At 40.1% G+C, this 22,052-nt stretch overlaps 1 protein-coding gene across 1 annotated transcript in view; it reads right to left on the reverse strand.

Annotated features, from left to right (window-relative positions):
* The window catches only part of Tmtc2 (transmembrane O-mannosyltransferase targeting cadherins 2), a 388,745-nt gene that overhangs the window by 75,032 nt on the left and 291,661 nt on the right, over positions 1–22,052 (reverse strand). The window contains exon 9 of the mRNA XM_038314716.1: positions 13,383–13,464. Coding sequence (XP_038170644.1) covers positions 13,383–13,464 — 82 coding nt within the window. The remainder of the gene's footprint in view (positions 1–13,382; positions 13,465–22,052) is intronic.

The following is a 22,052-nucleotide window of genomic DNA, read 5'->3' on the forward strand; positions in this document are numbered from 1 at the left end:
ACTGTGTTATGGTGAAACAAAATATTTTCCATCATACTATGGATTCCAACTATATATAGGATTAGCTTGCAGATAGCCTGAGCTAGGCTGAAAATAACCTACATCAAGCAATAATCCCTATATTTTATGGGACATAACCAGCTCTCACATACAGACACAGATAGAAAGATAACACGTGTATGAACGGCATTGTCAATAATGGTACGTTTACTCTCAATGATAACAAACGCAAGAACAGACTCCAGGAAATCATTTCTTGCCTACCACTTTTTTTTTTACTTCTTTGGTTTGTAAGTTGTCTGACCAAGGTGAATTATCTTCATTTTACATCATTGTCTCAAATCAAAGGAAAAGCGGGCAGCAGAGAAGGAAATGAAAAACCAACTTGAAAAATTACAAGGAAAAATATCATTGTGTGTGGGGAAAACAGAAGATGATTAAACAGCGGGTGCATTCTCAAGAGCTCCTGAGACAGAGAGTATAAGTTACCACGTGGGCTAATAGCAGATGAAAGCAAGCGATAGCCCAAGTCTCAGAGCTCGCAGTGTAGGAACTGAACAATTTCCTCTTTGAACATTTTTCTCACATGCTGAACCATTTAAACTACTTGGTGGATTTGACCAGATTTTTAATATGACAAGCTTATGAAGATCAATCCTTCATTAATTCCTGGCTTTAAAAAGCTCCGCCTGTGAAGTAGAAATCGGTAAAAATGAAAACGTTCGGGATCAATGCTGCTTTGTATAACTTTCACATACAGATTCCCTAAATTAATTGGAACTGGCACTGCTTGCTAAAACACCACACACAAAAAAATTCACTCTTAAGATCATTTCAACTCAACTAAAGACCCACAAAAATATGTACGAGGTATAGCGATGATGAAGACAACATAGGATTTTTATTTACTAAACGAAATCACAGCATTTACACTAAAAGAGTTGTTCGTTGAAAAAGGCATATGATCCTTGGAATAGACTCAGAATCATCTAATCCTTACTGATACCACCATGTTTCAAAGCATGATCTCATTCTGAATTACTGTCCTAACCTCTTAAGTGGTCCCCAGGACTCTAAAGAGACTACTACTGCCTCAAGCAGTAGTCAGAGCAGTATTGATTAAAAGGAGGCTCAGTTGTAGCATTTCATGGCTGATCAGGAAATCCTGAAGTTGGTCTACACAAGTTAATATTATTTCTACCCTCTCTTGCCTTCCTGTTCATTTAACACGCTAGAAGGATAATGGTTGCTGCTCCAGAATAGTTCCTATGTCACTTCCTCCACGAGAATCCTGTTCCCTCGTGTGTATACCCTTGGCTCACCTTCTTAACTTCTGGAAGAGTATTGAAACAAACACATGTTCAATGACAGGACCAAATGAACTAATGAGAGGCCTTTGTGGCTAGTGCTTTGTCTTCAATAATAGTTCTGAAGGCATAGTTATGGTAAACGGCCACAAACCCTGGGCGTATCACAATAGCAATAGTGATGGGACCATGAATATTATGTCTTGAACTGACATAATTGGATGGGGTGTCATGGTTTGTGACCTCTGAATTTTCTCTAGAACATAACAAAATAGTCCATGCTTGATTATCACTTAAAAGACATCTTAGAGCCAAAACAGTTTAAACTAGGCAGAATATTTCACATTTAATGCTGTATTATGGGGAAAAAATTGATAATCTGGGAACAGAAAGAAAATAAATCCAAACAACAGAATAGTATCTCCTGTAGGTTTATCCTAGACATCTACATTATCCCTGCTGCAATAAGATATATAGCTATACCTGGAGAGGCTGCTCAAAGGTAAATGAAATCTTAGCTTTTGAAACAATTCTTATCTACTAGAGGAGGGAGGAGAATGTACAGTCAGTTCAACACACAAATAGGAAGGGATGGGTGCAAAGCTGTTGGGTTAAATTCATTATCTTTGACAAAGAGCAAAGGGCAGAGGTAATAATACCATTGACTGATTTCACCAAGAGAAGACAGTGTCGCCAGCAGTCCCCAGAGTGTGATAAACAGGGCCATTACTCCAGTGGTACCACGTGCATCTCAGGACTTTATGTACAGAATTCAGATGGGGAAACAGAGAGAACAGGTGGACTATGCAGGTTCACTGAATTTGCTGACATCTAGTGGCAGGAAGATGAGCGGGCAGAGGGAACTGAGGCAAGTAAGTCTCCCATGGGGGTGGCTCCACTGTAAAGGAAAAAAATGCAGAGAGCAACCCTCTCCTGTGAGAGGGCTGATGCTGAGGCGGTGGTCAGGATTTAGTGTCGGAAGGAAAAGCGGTTGCACATGATGTTCATAGTGCCTGTTAATTGGACGCATTGAAAATATGGAGACTTTCTTCAAGCCTTGCTGCATATCTTTGTGAGCTACCAGTTACCCTTCCGTTGAATGCTGTCTCTCTTTAAAACCAACTGTTCTAGCCTTCTCTCTGCTAGCTGTTTGCTTTGTTTTTTTTTATGTTCCTGGCAGCCCACGTTTAACGAAAGCTCTGTTTACAGAAGTAATGTGATGAATGAGCCATAGTCTCTGGCAAGGAGACCATGTAGGCCAGGTAACAAGGAAAAGATGCCCAGGAGAACAATCTTTACATCATATCATGAGGTTGAGAGGCCCTGGATTTGTCCCTAGGTGAACACGAGGCCAGGAATCCATCCTTAATTGGACATGTAACAAGGAAAGTGTCCAGTACAAAAGCGATTAGAGAATCGGCCTGCCAGGGTCCTGGGCTCCATTGGAAAAGAGGTCAGGAAGGTGAACTACATAGCCAGATTAATGCCTCCCATGATGCTTTCCAAAAGGGTTATGGCATGTCCAAAAGCTAGTCACATCGTTACAACCGTCTGGTGGGAAATGGGGATCAGGGTGGCAGAAGAGATGAGTGGAGTTGAGAAGGATGGGCAATGACAAGGCAGACAAGAGGGACAGTGAGAGCCCCATCCTGTTTAAATGATTAATAGATTCGATAGGGATTGAGTGAGACAAAAAAAGAAAAGAATGAAATAGGAACAAAAACTAGAGGTCCATGCACAGCTTTTTCGACAATCTGCCACATTTTATCTTCAGAAGATAAAGGAAAGGCCAACACTGGGCAAGGGCCTAGCTTAATCAATGAATACCTCGGTGGGAAGCCTCATTTTGTTAAAAAGTATTGCATATTACACACAGGAGCCAGAGAGAAAGAATTCAGGAGGACAAAAGGATAGAAAGGCACCTTCTTTAGCCGCCGAGGAAGTGACTGTACAACTCACTTGTCCAGAAAATCCTACTTTTTACACTGTAGGCGTAAGTATCTATTGTTAGGACCTGTTGAGGAGGTTAGACGCTACTGGCTTTATGATAGAATAAGTAAATCCTTACAACCAGCCAGTAAAAACCAGAACAGAATCAGGTGTAGTGGCGCAAGCCTTTAATCCCACTCAGGAAGAAGAAGCAGATGGGCCTCTGAGTTCAAAGCTACTCTGTTCTACAAAGTGAGTTCCAGGACAGCCAGGGATACAGAGAAAAACTGCATCCTGATATAACCACAACAAAAACTAACAGCAAAAACTATACAAGAGTTCAGGATAGGCTGGACCAAGTTCATGAAGATCATCCTTAGGCTGCTCCTGAATCTCACACCAAAATCCTTTGTTCACTGTCCCAAATCCATTGCTCTTTTTGCTTTCCCGCCCAATGCTTCTTGCTTTTCTAGTTTGTTAAATCCCATTCAAGGTCAGATTCAAAGGGATTTGCATAAATAGTGCTTAATTCCACCCCTTAGCAAAGCTTGACCCGATAAAGCCTTTAAGTTATACAGAATCACAATGGATCACCCCACAAAGGGGGAAATGGAAGTAAATATGAAGAAAAGGAAACACAAAACTAACTGAAGTGCGGTCTAGACTTCCTCACTGATTCATGTGCTGGGGAAGGCTGATTGATCCTGTATGTGCTGCTATGGACAGGGATGAATCTCCAGCTGGGACACAAATGTCTACAGTCAAGACTCGAAACCCAGTAATTTTATTGGGTTATTAGAACATGGGAGGTGGTATATGTTGTGAATTCCTTGGTAGTCTAGTTTTCTCTTTCTTTCTCCTCTTTTCCTTCCTTCCTTCCTTCCTTCCTTCCTTCCTTCCTTCCTTCCTTCCTTCCTTCCTTCCTTCCTTCCTTCCTTCCTTCCTTCCTTCCCTCTTTCTCTCTTTCTTTTCTTTGAGCCTGTCCTGGAACTAGCTCTTGTAGCCCAGGCTGGCCTCCAACTCACAGAGATCCACCTGCCTCTGCCTCCCGAGTGCTGGGATTAAAGGCATGCACCACCAACACCAGGCTTCTGGTTTGCTTTTTTGTTCAAGGAGAAATGCTGCTGAATGGCTCATTTTTCCATGACTTGCTCAGCCTGCTTCCTTACACATCCCAGGACCCTATTTCCAGGGACAGTATCACCCATGGTGTGTGATTTTCTTAACTGAGGTTTCTTTTCTCAAACAGCTCTACCTTGTTTCAGGTTGGCAAACATCTAAGAAACACACTCAGAAAAAAAATGTACTGTGAGTATTTATACAGATATTGTATTTGATAAACAAGAAGTACACATGAGACTAATTAAATACATATCTGATGAATTCATCATGTAAACAGAACATAAATGAGAATCCATGCAAGAGTCTTTGTGTTTTCCTAAATGTTATAAAGTAGTTTCCATTCCATCTCAAATAAATACTTATGAATAAATATGTATAACTGCTTGCTGCAATTTTTCTGGTATCTTTTCTACATCATACATGGGAAACAGAGAAAGTTGATTGTAATTTTGTATACTATTACATTATATGTATGCTTCACAAAAGGAGCACAGCTATTTTAGAAAATTGAAAAATTTTAAATTAAAAGGGATGTTATGAAGAAATCCATGCGGGGCACCTGACTCGAACCTGTCTGGTTTCTTCTTGGTGTCCTGTCCCCTGTTCCTCTCCCTGTCCACACTGTGCAGGTTCGTTCTCTCCCGACTGTGACAACGCAAGGTATGGACCCCTTTCCCTGCTGTCCACGATAACACAGTAAGGAGAACAACACAGTGATGTGGGAGAGTCCTCTGTTTGTGTTGATTTCATTTGTTAATAAAGAAACTGCCTTGGCCCATTTAATAGACCAGCCCTTAGGTGGGTGGAGTAGACAGAACAGGAAGAAGGAAGTGAGGTAGATGCCTCAGGCAATCACCATGCCTTGCCTCTCTGAGCCAGATGCGATGAAGCTCCGGCCCAAGATGGACGTACGCTAGAATCTTCCCGGTAAGGCACCACTTCGTGGTGCTACACAGATTAGATATGGCTTAATCAAGATGTGAGTAAGAGGCTGAAACTAATGGGCCAGGCAGTGTTTAAATGAATGCAGTTTGTGTGTTGTTATCTCGGGGCATAAGCTAGCCAGGCGGCTGGGAGCTGAGCGGCAGAATGCAGCCTGCCTGCAGCTCCTCGCCACAGTTTTCTCTTTGTTCATAATCTCAGCCTTCTGTGTGCATATATCGCCATCAAGTACCTTGTAATTCTAGCCCCCCCCCCCCCCGCCATAGACATCTTTAACCCTATTCTAAAAGAAGCAGAGTAAAATTTGGTTTTTGGAACTGATGTCATCTTTAAAGGCCACTTTACTCTATTAGCCTGCTCTTATGAGAGTTTCCCATATTGGCGTAGGAGGCGATGACATTGCATTTGGCATAGATAACACTGTGATGTGTCAATGGTATTAGCTGGCAGTGAAATTGGGATAATTTCCCAATGGCTTAAAGGACTTCAACTCCTCATTATGTTGAGTATATAGAAGCAGCTCCATAGTGTATCTGTCTGCTGAGGGATTAAATGAGATCCTACATGGGAATTTCTCAGCAAAATAATCCAAAATATTTATGTGATTATCCTAGTTTGGATTAATATATAACAATCAAAATGTATTGATTAATTCATCATGAAAATTATTTAATAAAAAGTTCATTTAAAATACCTTCCTCTATGTTTTCTTTCTTGATGCTTATGTTTTGAATGCACGTATGTGTCTGTGTACATGCTTATGTTTCTATTTGTGTGCATGTTGACAGAAGGAGAAGACAAGTGCACATTTTTCCTCAAGGATGATGCACTTGTGTTTTGTTTGGCTGAAAGTGGAAACAGGGCTTCTCACTGGCCCAGAGCTCACAAAGTAAACCAGGCTGTGTGCTTTGTCCATCACCTGCCAGGGATCTGCCTAGCACTACAACCACACCCCGTGAATGCATGTATTAAATTTCAATTAAATTTTATTTTAAATATGGTTTCTGGGTATGAAGCATGGGTCCCCAGGCTTTCGAGTTAAGCAATTTGCTGTCTGCGCCATCTTCTCAGCCCATAAAGTCTTATATGCTGAGTTCTTTCAGATCACTGTAGATATTTGTTACTGTAGTGATTCTTTCTGCTATCTTTTTATATAACAGCTTGAATGACCACTGAGAAAAAATTACATACATGTTGAATAGTTTCATTTTTCTCCATTCACTTCTTAACAAAGAGGGAAACCTGGAGCCCCATTGCCTTTATTATTGATGGTTGATGCTACTGATTTCCAAGGTTTCAGTTCTACAGTGATAAGCCTGAATTTCTTCCAGCCCTCCAGCAATGTGTTTATCAAGCATTATGTTAAATATTGGGGCATGGTTTTAGAAAAGGCACAATTCATAAAATACAATGACTTCCTTGCTGCTAACCTTAAGGAGAAATAGCTTAATTGGAGGGTGTCAACCCAAGGGATAGGAGTCTAGGAAAAAATATGCCCATTAGAATACTGTTTGCTAAAACCTCAAAAAAAATGAACACGAGGTCAGCATGTTATATTACAGAAATTTGGGTGCACAATAGAGAAAGCTAAACAGAGAAAATACTTGAGACAGAAGGCATTGTGTGTATCTGGGGGTAATGAAGGACAGACTAGGGCAATAACTAACCATGGCTCCAAAGAATGAAGAAGATCCAAACTATGAGAGACCAGTAATGAAATAAGTGCCCAGTGAGTACCTCCTAGTGTGGAGACAACAAAGGTACGAGGAAAATTCAAGGTTTGCCAACTAGGAGAAGATTGGCCCTAGGCATTCTGAAGCTGGCCATCAGTTATCCTATCTTCCTGTTAAACAGGGATGTTTAGGCACTTAACAGCTATGATTATGTTGATTCTTAGTTGGTGTCTTAGTTAGGGTTTCCATTTGCTGTGAGGAGTCACCATGGCCACAGGAAGTCTTAGAAAGAAAAGCTTTAATTGAGAGGGCTCCATACAGTTTCAGAGGCTCCGCCCATTATCATCATGGCAGGCAGCATGAGATCTGGGACACAAACTCCAGTGGCCACGCTTGTGTAAGACGTGCTTTTCCTCACAAGCCACCACAGTAAGCTCTCTTTCAGCTTGTAGAGCCAGAATTATTCACCATGAGTTCCCATAATTTAGTTGAATAGCTATTCTCAGTACGTTTTCTTTTGAGAATGTATCTTAAGGCTTCTTTTCCATTTATAAATGATTTAAAAATTATCTGGGCAGTGGTGGTACATGCCTTTATTGCCAGTACTTGGGAGACAGAGGCAGGTAGCCAGCTTGGTCTACAGAGTGAGTTCCAGGACAGAACTACACAAAGAAACCCTGTTTCAAAAATTATATGTGTGTGTACACATGTATATATATATACAGAGAGACAGAGAGACAGAGAGCGCATAGGTACAGGTATTTAAAAGAGGTAAAAATGAGAAAGTACTCATATGCTTAAAAGTAGAGAGAGAGCTCTATCTGCCTGTGGCCTCCAGAAGTAAAGCTCTCTCAGACACTGCTCTAGCGCCACACCTCTTTGCTTTCCAACAGCATGGCTGTGGACTAACCCTCTGAAATTGTAAGCAAGCCCCCAATTAAATGCTTTCTTTTATAACAGTTACCTTGGTCACGATGTTGCTTTACAGAAACAGAACACTGACTAAAACATATACCTAGTAGGTACTTTTATATATATACTAACTTATACCTAGTAGGTACTTTTAGACATATACTAATGTATTTTAATCATATCACATTTGCCTCTGTGTATCCAAAGAAATTATATAAAATATATTTTATCTTACCACATGGCTTTTCTATAAAAGCAATTTTGGTTTTTATTAGAGAGCACTTATCTTGTCTTTGAGTTTTCTGGAAAACACTTCCTATTGGAGATAAACAGATCCATGGAGAATCTCTTGATCTGCAATAGACATCACCCTGAGATTCAAGAATCAAACTTTACCAAGATTATATAATTGGTATCACAGGCATGGAAACATTCATTTCTATAATGCATGCATATAATGCTATACTGTAGTCGATATCTTGACATAGTTTGAAACCCATTTCCTGCACATTTATTTATCAGAAGCAAAAAATTGATCCAATATTTAAAAACAGTATTTGGTAAATTATTAAAGTGATAGAAAATTTTACTGCTGGAAAACAGCTAGGAGCCAACATCAACTTTCTAGGCTTCTGTTCCAAGTCTCTTTTTCTCATCTAGAGATCGGAGGTTAACAGAGGCCAAAACTGAATTATCTCCTTGTACCCAATTCTTCAGACTTTCAGATGAAACTGCAGTGAAAAAAATCTTCCCTACAACTCACTCCTTCAGACATGAAACCAGAGGGTCTAAACTAGAAGGAACCTATAGCATAGTCAGATGTCTTCCCTACCCAGTCACAACTGAATGATATTTTCCAAATCACTCATATCATTAACAAGCAAACTAAAAGCAGATAACTGCACGAGAGGGTGGATTTCTCATAAAACAACATTCGCTGGCATTTGAAGCGCATCTTAAAAAGACTCAGAACACATACATTTCATTTAAATATTTATTTTCAAGTTGTGGGAGTGTTTTTACCCATTCAATCTGTGGGTATAAACACCCTAAGGCAGGATGGAAAACTATATATTTCAGCAAATTGGCAAGGAACTGATATGAGAAACATAGTATGAATTTTCTTGGATAAAAATAATGAAAATTCAAGCAGAACATCCTTTCACTGAATTTGTTTTCCAGATTCAGTTACTAGCATGGGACATTACTGACCATTTGACAATACACTAGGTATTGATGGCATAGAAATTAGGAAACAGAATTCTCCTCTCAATATAGAATTATCTAAAGGAGGGATGGTTTTAATGTATTTGCTTTCCCAATATCTCCCAATCCCAAACTATCATCATTTTTTGCCCAATACACAGTAATCACTCTTAAAGGCATTTCCTTTTTGTACTTTGATATCTCTGACCTGTCTTCTCAGTTTGGTCCATCCCTGCACTTGTAGAAGAAACACCTCTTAGCTTTGTTTAGATAGCCCTCTATCTAATTCCTCTTAAGCCTCATCTTCCACTTCTCCATCTGGTTTACCCAAATCCAGTCACATGAGTCCTGTTTCACTGCTCCGAATCTACATTTTTCTGGCCATAGATGCATGAACTTTCCAGGTCTCCTACTGACACCTAGCTATCAAATAGTTGGCATGTTCTCAAAGATGACGCACATCATACACTCATAGATGTAAGACACAGCTACTCTTTTAAACAAATCTTCTACCTTCTACAGATCACTGCTATGGGATAATACTCTTGTATATTGTAAAGATTTGTCACGCATATTATTTTAACAAAACACTGATTGGCCAGTAGCCAGGCAGGAAGTACAGGAAGGGTGAACAGACTAAGAGAATTCTGGGAGGAAGAAAGGCAAAGAGCAGTCATCAGCCAGACAAAGAGGAAGCAAGATGAGAAAGCTGCACTGAGAAAAGGTACCAAGCCATGTGGCTAAACATAGACAAGAATTATGAGTTCATGGAAGTTGTAAGAGCTAGTTGGTAATAAGCCTGAACTAATAGGCCAAACAGTTGATAATTAATATAAGCCTCTGTGTGTTTCTTTGGCACTGAACAGCTGTAGGACCAAGCAGGACAGAAACTTCCATCTATAGATAACCTTCTAAATATGGCATCATGGTGTTTATTCCTTCACAGAATTTTCTGAATAGGGAACAACATCTTGTGCCAAGTAGATACATCTTACAAAAGTAAAATAAATCCTTCTCTAAGAATTTGAACCTAAGTCATAATATTCTCAAATTCTGTATTACTGATTAAAATGTCTATTTTTCTGTCAATCTACAAAGTTATAAAAAGAAATAGAACATATGCTATAAAATGAAAACAATGAGTAACTGAGAGATGCAGAAGTTGCTCGACTACACTAACTTTGGTTGAATCATCTTCATTTTTCAAGGCTTCACTCTATTTGTTTGCAAAACAGAGGATTGATATAGATTTAAATTGAAAACAATTTTTCAGTTCTAAAAGTCAAATATTAATATTGTCTCAGGTTCTTAATTATGGGGTTCTGTGCATTTGTAGACTATGTGCCCTAATTAGTCTTTTCTTTGATGTCTCATCTTGAGTTTTTTCCACTTATATGAGTAACACTGTAATTTATAAAATTATGTTGAATCATGCAGTTTTCCTTCTGGGAAATATAGTTCTAATTATTTGTATAACCCTCAATGTTAAATACACTCCAATAGAATTAAGAAAAAAAAATCAGTCTTTACACAAACATTTAAATACACGAGGTGTCACCATTTTCAAGTAAAATGTGGTACATATACACAACAGAGCACTACTTAGTGATTAAAAAAAAATGACATCTTGCAATCTGCAGGCAAATGGATGGAACTAGAAAAAAACCATGCTGAGTGAGGTTACCTAGACCCAGAAAGATGAATATATGAACATGGTATGTACTCACTCATAAGTGGATATTAGACATAAAGCAAAGGATAACCAGCCTACAGTCTACAGAGACGCTACTTAACAAGAAAGACCTTAAGAGAGGCATACATGGATTCCCCCTGGGAACAGGAAATAGATAAGATCTCCAGAGTAAATTGGGAGAGTGGGAGGAGAGGGATGGGGAGGAGAAGGAGAACATGAGGGAATGGGATGGTAAACGTGGGTGAAGGACAGAGAGGGAGAGCAAGGAAAGAGGTATCTTGATAGAGGGAACAATCATGGGGTTAGCTAGAAACCTGGCACTAGGAAAATTCCCAGAAATCCACAAGGATGACCCCAGCTATGACTCTAAGCAATAGTAGAGAGGGTGCCTGAACTGGCCTTTCCCTATAATCAGACTGATGCCTACCTTAATTGTCATCATAGAACCTTCATCCAGCAACTGATGGAAGGTGATTCACAGCTAAGCATTGGGCTGAGCTCCCAGAGTTCAGTTGAAGAGAGGGAGGAGAGACAATATGAGCAAAGGGGTTAAGACCATGATGGGGAAAGCCACAGAAACAGCTGACCTGAGTTAGTGGGAGCTCACTGACATTGGACTGACAACTGGGGAACCTGCATAGGACTGAACTAGGACCTCTGAATGTGAGTGACAGTTGTGTGGCTAGGGCAGACTGTGGGGCCACTGGCAATGGGCCCAGTATTTATCCCTAGTGTATGAACTGGCTTTTTGGAGTCCATTCCCTATGAAGGAATACCTTGTTCAGCCTAGATATGGGGGAGGGTGCTTGGTCCTACCTCAAAGGGATAGGACAGACTTTGTTGACTCCCCATGGGAGGCCTACCCTCTCCGAGAAGTAGATGAGGGGTGGGGTGGGGGGAAGGTGGGAGGAGTGGGAAGAGGGGAGGGAGAGGGAACTGGGATTGGTATGTTAAAAAAAGACTGCTTTTAAAAAAGAAAATAAAAAAGGTATTGTTTAAAAAAAGAATTCTCAAAGCATCTAAAGTCTGAAGTTAGATTCCCTTCCTTTTGCTTTCACAGTACTCGTGATTGAACACTAGGCCTCACCTGTGCTAGGGCAAGGGCTGTACCAATGAGCCACAACCCTGGTTGTAATAGTGATTTTTAATAATGGTCTCAAATGCGGCTGTAGTGGGGTGTAAGGAAATTCACTGTGTGGATCCCTGTTCACTACATAATGATGGTGGATACTAGCTCTGAAGATAGCGGAAGCAGGAGCAGTTTGAAACAAAGGAAATACAAGCAGAAAGGTGGAGAACAGCAGCACATCTATTCCCTAAAATGCCCTGGCAACAGTCCTCTCATGCTCTAGCAAAATAATCATGGAGATAATTTGATGTGTGGTAGGGGACCCCAAACCAGAAGGTATGAGAAACACCCTAATTTTGAATATTTCAAATAGAAAAACTTGTGGAAATAAAAATAAATTCTGCAGTCAGGTTGGATTACTCCATTATTATCATAACACAGTGGTAAACGAGCAAAGACAGAGTGGTCATATACATGCTTTCATATCATGTGTTCTGCCTAAAACAAAGCATCATGTGACTAGGGTTACATGCATACACATACAATAACATACACATGAAAAGATTCACGTGTGGCTGGCTCAGTGTTTCCTGCATTTTATTATTCCCATTCTTCCACAACTCCTAGCTACCACTGCTGCTTCTTTCTTTCTAGCTGAAAACTGGAAGACGGAATTAGTACCATACGGGAATAATAGCTATATTTCCTAAGGATTTCATTTTTGAACATGTTTACATTTCAAACTACCCAACAATACCTAACACATTAAAGTCAACGGTAATTTTTTTTAAAAAAAAAATAATCGTTATTTTGTTTCTCAAGGGCTTAGCAAAAGAAAATGCTTGATGCTATTGTTCCTTGAGAGACAGACCATCTACAAATCTGGAAGACCCAGCACATCTTATTCCACACCAACCAGCTGTATACTTTGGTGGCTAAACACATGAGTCACGATAATGATAGAGTGTTATGTAAGCTCATTCTGAACTGATTAAGACCAAGGCTAAATGCCATGAGACAGACATTCCTTACACTTGTGATAGCTTATGCTCGGCCTCGCTCTTAGGTATTTACAGCCTGGTATACATACATATCTCCCAGAAAGCAAGGCGTTGAGGCCAAAATGTAAACGCCTAAAACATCAAGTTGGCATGCTCTGTGAGCAATACATTACTGTGCAGAATGAAAGAGTAAAGAAGCTAATATTTTTATTATAAACTATGCCTCAGACAAAGGGCTAGATGCTTTCCTGATGGGATCTCATTTAAAACGCTGTGCTGAACTTGAAAGAAACAACTGGAAACCTGCCTAGTCCATTAAAGGCCAATGAAAATTCGCCGAAGGAAACTACAGTACGGAGCCCTCCTGTGTGTGACGTTTTAAATGGAAACGGAAGGATGTAGCATGAGGCTAAATCTGGAAGGAGGAAGTCAACCTCCTCCCAAAGGTCTCTGACCAGCAAAGAACCGGAATCTCCCTTCAGCATGGACAGCAGAGGTGGGGGTCATGGGAAAAGCGCCACCACTCACCGTAGTGCATGTAACAGTTTCCTTTGGTGGGATCCAGCTCAATGGCCTTCAAGAAGAACTTTTCGGCCTCACTCTTACGACCCTTGAAAAACAGAGAAAAGGGATGATTCAGCAGCGGATCACGATAAGTTATTTTTTACCTCTGGGCAATACCGAAATCCACTAATGTCTACAGACAAACAGTGCCGGGGGAAAGCCCTTATTCCTTCTAACTGAGGATGACCCAGGAGCATGTGTTGAGAGGAAAGACTGATTTCAGGGTCCTGGGAAGCATCGAGAAGAGAAGACTAGAAGAGGAAGTGATGTTGCGTCCATCCATGTAATCAAAGCGGAGGCTGGGGAGCTGAAAGGGATTTTACAGGTGTCGTAGAAAAAGTGTAAAATGGGTTACAGAAACACCATTGCCATTTTAGCTTTTCTTTGAGTAGCACATGTGCATTGCATGAGTATGCATAGATGCACATACATGTGGAGGCCAAAAGATGATCTCAGATGTTAAATGTTTACTTCTTATTTCATGTGAATGAGAGCTTTTGCCTGCAATGTGTGCATGTGTACCATGTGACTGCCTGGAGCCTGCAGGGGCCAGAAGGGAGTATGGAATCCCTTTAACTAAACTTCATGCTAGCTGCCATGTGGGTTCTAGGAACAGAACCTGGGTTCTCTGGAAGAGCAGCAAGAGCCCTCAAATGTTGAGCTGCCTCTCCAGGCCCCCAAGATCTGTTCTGACGATTGAGCTCAGACTCTTGCAAGGCTTTTTACCAACTGAGCTACTGCCAGGACCTTTCACTTTCTGTTTTATTGTCTTTATTACTTTATCTTAATAAAGTATTCCCTCAGCTCACATCACGGGTTGTTACTGCCAACAGGAGTTATGCACTGAGAGTGAAAATGTAGCATAGCTCCAACCATCAAGTTCCATTCAGCTTGTCTTACACTAATTTCATGTAGAGGCAGATGAGCTAGGAATGGCTTAGACACAGGAATTTTAATTGAGAGAAAGTGCTTGCACAACTCTTTAACACTGGAGAGAAGAGTCCGGACCATGCCTGAGACTATAAACAAATATTCAGAATACCGTTAACTTCTCAAGCAAGCCAGACTAGACGACATAGATATATAATTCTAAGAGTTCTCCTGTAGTCAGGAGGCTGAAGCTTGAGGACTACAAATTTCACAGGCCTGTGTAGGCTGCCAAGTGAACTCATGGGTAACCAGGGCAACTTATAAAGACTCTGTCTCACAAATAATAAGCTAAATGGCAGGTATATAGCTCAGTGGTCTGGTACAAGGCCTTAGGTTCAATTTCAATTACCAGCAGCAAACACAGGCTTGCAGGAATGCACACACACGCACACACTCACATCCACTCAAACAAAGTAAAGAAATACAGCGTTCCGGTCGGTGCTAAAGAAGAGTGCTTTCCCATGGCCATTCTCTTCTCTGATCCCTCAAGCACACATCACACTTGGGAAAGTTGGCCCCCAGATACCACTCAGAGATGCTAAATGTTAAACACAGCCAAGGGTTAAGTGAGAGAACACAAAGACAATGAGTGGTGGGCTCTAGTGCAGAGGGAACAAACATTGGTCCCAAGCAATGAAGATGACACTAGTTCTCTTCTAGACATGCCTCATCTCTTACCATGACAAATGTTCTTTCGTGGATGTAATTACTATCTACTTCCAAGGAAAAAATGAAGTCACAACGTGGAGAATTTCCAACAGTTATTTTTCATTGCTGCTAACATTCAGATCTGAAGTTATGCTAACCTAGGACTTAATCTGAACCTAGCTTACCTTCCTAGTTTTAGTTTCAATGAAATAGTGACATCACAGAAAAACAATAAGAACAACAGAGAAATGCTTTCGGGAAACAATTTTATTTTTCATGCAATTATATAATCCAGGCAGCTTATGAAGCAGTATGATCTTGACCTGGTTTTTGCTTCAAAACAATTGTCCACAGTAACAAATAAGAGAACACTAGGAAGAAATTTATCAGAGTGGTCTCTGGTTTGACAGATGAATGAAGATCTATGTGGACTCTAAATGACAGCTAAGTACCACGGTACGTCTAGACAGATTTTCCACAGGAACTATCTGTACGGTCCTCCTTGTTTATATACTACATACACCTCAGGCAATGCTTCATTCTTTGTTCATATACATCTTTTAAACCAAGGTTACTACAGACAATGATTCTAAGTTGAATATGTTCAAATCCCTTCTTATTCTCAATCTGGGCAACTTTTGATTAATTTGTCTGTATCTTCTCAGACTTTTTGTTCATCCACTCATTAAAAAAAATGAGTTACTACATCCTACATGCAATCGCTTTCCTAACTGCTATGCATTACCCTCTCAGTCCCTATCACCTATAACCAAGGATAACCTCCTGCTCGGAAAAATGGACTTGGGAAGTTCTTTCACTTCAATAATGGCACTGCATTCAGCAGCCACTGTCTCCTATTAAGTCTCATCAACTTCGCAGTGACTAAAACTCCAGCGTTCCTTAAGAGTCATGTCTCAAGTCGGACCTTCAAAATAGAGGAGGACGCGCAGAGCAAAGTTTCATATATACGTGTCTGTGGGCTTTCCTAAGGTAACAGCAGCAATTTCACCAATTCCCGAACTGAAGAATCAGCCTGGTGTCTGAAATAGGACAGATTCTAGACGAGCAGAGCAATTCCACACTTGTTTATCTCTATGACTCACGGAAAATCATCCCGTCTTTGAGCAGTACTCTGTGCTATTACAGAAAGGAGGATTTAGAGGGAGCACAGGGAAAACCCACTCTCCGCGATGCTGCCATCATGGCTGTATTCATGACCCATTTGCCCAAACTCATAAAGCATACAGACCAAAGGGTGAACTATCAAATAGCTGCACTACCAATGCCAGCCAGGTGATTGTGAAGACGAACTAAGTGTCGGAAGAACGCGGTCTCACCTTCATGGAAATACTGTTCTTTCTGATCAGAAGGTTTTTGTAAATGAAGCCTGGTCTAAAAACAAACCGTACTATTTTTTTTAAAGTAAAAGCTATTTCATGGGAATTTTGAATTGCACAACAATGATACATATAAAGTGATAATAGTAGGTAGGTACATTAGAAACTTGTAACCAATGTTGCTCATTATGTATATATGCACGCACACATGCGTGTGTAACAGGATACAGCAATGAATAACAAAGAACACGCTTTTTTGGATACACAGCTTCAAAGCACATGTTCATTCTTTAAATCATCAGGAAAATAATATTCCAGGAATTTATAGAAGTTAATAAAATCTATCATTAGTAAAGTGCTCATAAAAATGGTATATGAGATTTAAAAAAAAAAAAAAAAGGCTTTGAACTTTTTTCCACTTAAGGTTTTAAGGACAGAAAGGAAGAAACTAGCTCATTTATCAATGTCCCAGTCACGTGAACAGTAAAATCCTCATGTACCATTCACGGGTGAAACAGCGGTAGGCAGCTATAAAAACACACATCGGCACTCAAGGGGCACTGGTTTGTGGTGGGACTCGGTTTCTAAAAGAAACCGCCACCCATCATCTCCAATACAAGATGGTCATAGAGATCCCTCTTTCTGGGGGAAAGTATTGCACTATTAAAAAAATCCATCAGCTTTGGTTATTATTCAGAAGAATATCAAATAATAAAGAAAAGGAAAACCTCAAAAAGCATCTAAACTTAAGAACTGACCGGAAGACGCATCACTGAGCCCTAGGAAAAAAGTTGGTCATTGGTAAGTAATATTGCGTACAATCAAATTTAATTTACTATATCAACTACTATTAGTTGGAAGGCAGTGGGAATTTTAAAATATGGAGAAAAATAAATTGGGGGGAGGTGGGACTTGGAGATAGCACATCTGATAATGTGCCTACCATGCATAGGACCCTGGGTTCAATCACCATGAGCTATAAGTCAGGTGTGGTGGCACACACCCACAATCCTAGCACTCAGAAGGTGGGGGCAAGAGGATCATGAGTTTGAGGCCATCCTGGGATACACAACAAGTTTAAGCTCAGCCTTGGATATATCAGACCCTGTCTAAATAAGTAGACAACTACAAAAAAAATGAAATAAAATGAATTGTTCAGAAATTAAGGGAAAGGGACCATGTTAAGTACTAAATACATTCAAAACAGTATGATTCAAATTCATGAGAAACCAACAAGGTAACATTAAATAGCAACCCATGCTCCCATACCTTGCCCAGTCTGGCTCTCATCTATTTGTGAGCAATGAAACAAACAAATGAAAGAAAACATTCAATTCAGTTTATATCACATATTCCACATCATGGTATCGCCTTCCAGTTATTTTGCTGGTGCATCAAACTGGCGCTGCCCCTATTGCAGCTCGGGAACAAGCAGCAGGCTGCGTGAACATGAAGCCTATGGCATCTCTATCGAAAGCTAACCAGCGGTTTTCAAGCACAAACTGTATGGCCATAATAGTAGAGACATACATTTTTACACAGAGATATGCATAAACTGCCACAATAGTACTGGAATCTCTTGTTTATAGGACATGGAATACTGAATGCAATGTTAGAATTAGCCTATCATATATGGCTTTCGTTTGGGTTATTAATTTTTTTAAAGAAAAATCAGTTGCTCTGATATGTGGTTCCTAAACTTTAGGAAGATACACACAATGCATCATGTATGTATACAATATGAAAGCAAAACTATCTAGGGGAACACAGAGGAGACGTGGGTGGGGTTGGGGAGAGAGTACGGAGAGATCATACAACATAGGTGTATGAAAATGCCCTTGTGTAACACAAGTCCACGTACAATAAATACAATGAAAAAGCTTTCAAAATTGTAATAAAAATGATACTCAAATTTTTGTAATAATCTTTAGATAAAAATTATTCATGGCACAAAAGAAGTCCTTTACAAGGAGTCATGATACCAGAGTTCAGAATAGCAAATTACCCTGAAAGTCCCTGATGGCAAGACTTTACACTCTTGCATTGTGTTTTGACTTTCTTCCAATTATTTCCTGGCACAGAGCTCAACAAACCTTTATACGTTCTGAGCAATATGATACCCAAAAAAGATACATTGGAACGTCTTGTGTGATGGGATCATCTTTTGTTCCCGTAAGGACAGTCACTGTGGATTCTTATGTAGAAGACAGTTCACAGAAAGACCCAGCACTTATCTCTAGCCTGGAGTGTTTAGCCTCATGCTTGATACTCGAGGGAGGGAAAACAGGATGGAGGATGAATTAATAATCTATTATGCCAATGTGATAAAGCCTCAAATTAAGAAAAACCTTGAATCCTAAACTACAGGGTATGCTGAGCTTCCATTTTGCTGACTAGGCACATAAACATTTCAGTATTGCCAGAACAGACACTTCAGATCCTTCTCAAAATTCACCTACACATCCCTTCATCTGCTGGTTCACTTAGATAGATATATTAAATAACTGGCATCAGGAAGAAAACCATATTACGGGTTTTCTGGAGCCACTCTACAAAACAGCTCCCAGGAAGGAGTTATAGGGCCACAAATTTGTAGTCACGCCAGACAAAAGTTGTAGATTACTTGGAAACCCACAAGAGAAAAAAAGGTCACAACTTCAGGTGTTAAATCACAGGCAAACTGAAAAAAAGGCATGAAGAGGGATGAATCTTATTCACAGAAAGTGTGCCATCTACATGGAGCTGAGTTACTGTTCTGAAAATCAGCCACATCATTTGAGCAAAAAGAAAAAAAGCAGTCTGAAGACACCAAGAGTAAAGCAAGAATAAAGACCAGAATATGTAAAAACAAAATAAAACAAAACAGTGAAGCTTTAAGATATTCTTCTGAGATGACATCACTCACTTATCTATTAAGTTGCAAAAAGGAGACATAATTGTTACAAGTATATTAAAATAGGAATTCATATAATAAAACGTCATTAAAAAGTAATAATATCTTCCTGGGGGGCTATCTTCTGGATACCACAAAGCTTTGAATCATGGTTACATTCCGTAGGTCAGTTTTATTTATAGGCATTGGTTCCAGGGAAACAGATGCAAATACTTGAAGTTGTTCCCTCTTTTCCTTGAAGCCTTGTTTACATAAACTCAGTGCTTACCACCACGGACTTGAATACTGTGCTTCAATTAAAATGATTTCATGGGAAATCTTTAAGAGAGGGAAGGTCAGGACAATACTACATGTTTCAGAGAGGATGCAAACTGTAGTTTATAACCTAATTATAGTGTCTTAATTATATCACCTCTATCACTGACTCATGTTGCAGTTGAGATTCCAATGGAAAGTTGAACTCAAGGATTGGTCCATTGGTATTTCACGACTGATGAAGGAAGAGGTGCCCATCTTGAGCAGAGTGTTAAAAACCACCAGTGTTTTGTTAGCAGTCAAGAGATGTGGCCATAAACACAGTCTGTCTAAAGCTACTGAGAGGAAAAGAGAAGTGGTCACAGATTTTATAGCAGGGAGTATCTTGAGCAGTGTAATCAACAGTAAGGTTGTGTCTTTGTGCTGCTCTCAGTCTAGTTGTGGAATAGACAAGTTAAGAGAAAACTCAGAACACTGTCAGTGTGGAGTGCACTGGTGAGAAAACAATACAAGCTAAGAGGCAGAAGAATATCCAGGTGGGAGTATCAAGTGGTCAAGTCCCTTAGTGACACATGAGAAGTCATCAAAGAGAAAAAAGAGAAAGCAGGTCAGCGAGTCAGCAGGTATAGACTAGCAGGCACTACCATGATATAGCAGCAGAAGATTGAGTAAATCCCACAAAAGTCACAGGAATGTCTAGAGGAGAGATGGCGCTGCATGGGGCTCACTAGACCTACATGTTGACTCTGGAGCTTCTATCTCCATTCTGTGCATTTCTGGTATTAAAAACTACACTGGGTGCCATATGATCTTTTGATGCTTTTATTAGCCAACAAACGTTGAGTAGGCTCTGGGAACAGCATAAAATGGTCCAGTTCAAGAGTGCCATACTTTGGACAGGGGCCATACTCATCCACTCTGGGTCATTTCCGTTTTGGGGTTTGAGTTGCTGAGGTCAACACAGGGTATCTTCTAATGACATATGAACATGACACTGAGTCCAATAAGAAGGCTCGATGAATGAAGGCACTTACTGCCAGTCTAGCAACCAGAGTTCAATCCTCAGGGTCCACACTGTGGTAGGGGAAAAGTGATTACCACAAGTGTCCTCCATCTTGCATGTACACATGATTTAGCTTATTAATCAATCAATCAATCCATTAACTAATGCAATTAAAAAACACTGGAGTATTTTAAGTAGACGACTGAAGCCAAGCCTAAAGCCTCCAGACTTGGAGTTGAGAACTCATTCCATTACACTTCCAGAGTGTTTACACTCGTGGTCTGCATCAGGGTGGCCACAGTGGAAGAGCTGAGAAGTAATAAGACGGAAGATTTTTTTTTTTTTGTTGAGACAATGTGAGCCCTATGGGTCAGGTCTGGGTATAGTATAGCATCAAAAATCACTCAAGAATGACTCTGCAGTCGCTTGAACAAATGAAGGAATTATTTATTCTTCTGGGAAAGATTTGTGAGCACATCAGTAGGAAGAAGCATGTGTAGAGGGCTATTAGAGTTTTATTTGTTTGAGATGTCAAGGCAACACAGACTCTGGAGGACTAAGTCATAAAGACCGGCTGTATTAAGGGCCACACACCAAGAGTGGACAGGAAATAAAGAGACCAGATATCTGATGCTTTGCATTAGAAGAAAGGAAAGAAAGAAAACCTGCAAAAAGGCCAAGCAAGAGGAAGCTATAACAATAAACTCAAAAGCAAACCACATCACCTACGTACAGTTGTAAAGTTTTTAATAATAGACAAAGGCATATCAAGAACAACATTAAACGTAAGCATTCACGATCATTTTTAAGTGGCTATTTCAAATTATTTCAAACTTGCTGTAACGGCTTCCATGCATGACATGGCTGCTGTCCCTTCTTGAAATCAAGACAGTCGTGATCACCCAGAGGTCCCCACAAAGTTGCAGGTACGGGAGAATCACACAAGAGCCTGCCTATTCGCAATCCATCGTGGAAGTGGGGAAGAGTCCTCAGCCCCCCATCTGAGATTCCGACTATTCTGTCACCCTGCTCTCTCCACAGCTGTGAACGGTCTGAGGGGTCTGGTGTACAAGAGTGGGTGGATTGAGGAGATGACTCCTGTGGTCCAGCTTCTATGCGTCTTCCAGGCTAGGGGTGGGACTTTCCAGGGCTCTGGCTGCCTAAGAGTCACTCATGATGCTGGAGGTAACCTCTCACATGTCTTCCTATAACCAATTCCAAAATACTTATGGTTTTTATCATGTTATATTGGACAAAACTGTTTCTTAGTCTGTCAGTTTCTTATCTGCTGTCAGTAGACTTTATTTCCATAACTCTCTAGGAAAAAAAGTCCCACAGCCTTGATCTTTCAAAACACATATTTAGACTACCTGAAAATACTGAATATTCGGATTTTCTGTTTTCCACATGACTTTGAAACTATGGGTAAGTAAACCTGTAAAATTCTTAAGGTAAAAAATTAAATGGCTAACATCTATAAATGATTCATAATTGAAGGTGTTTAGCATAGTCAGACTTCCGGTTGTGTTCCATAGCCAATTTCCCATCTACATACGTTTATTAGTACA

Source organism: Arvicola amphibius, chromosome 17 (genome assembly GCF_903992535.2).
Source record: "Arvicola amphibius chromosome 17, mArvAmp1.2, whole genome shotgun sequence".
Lineage (NCBI taxonomy): Eukaryota > Metazoa > Chordata > Mammalia > Rodentia > Cricetidae > Arvicola > Arvicola amphibius.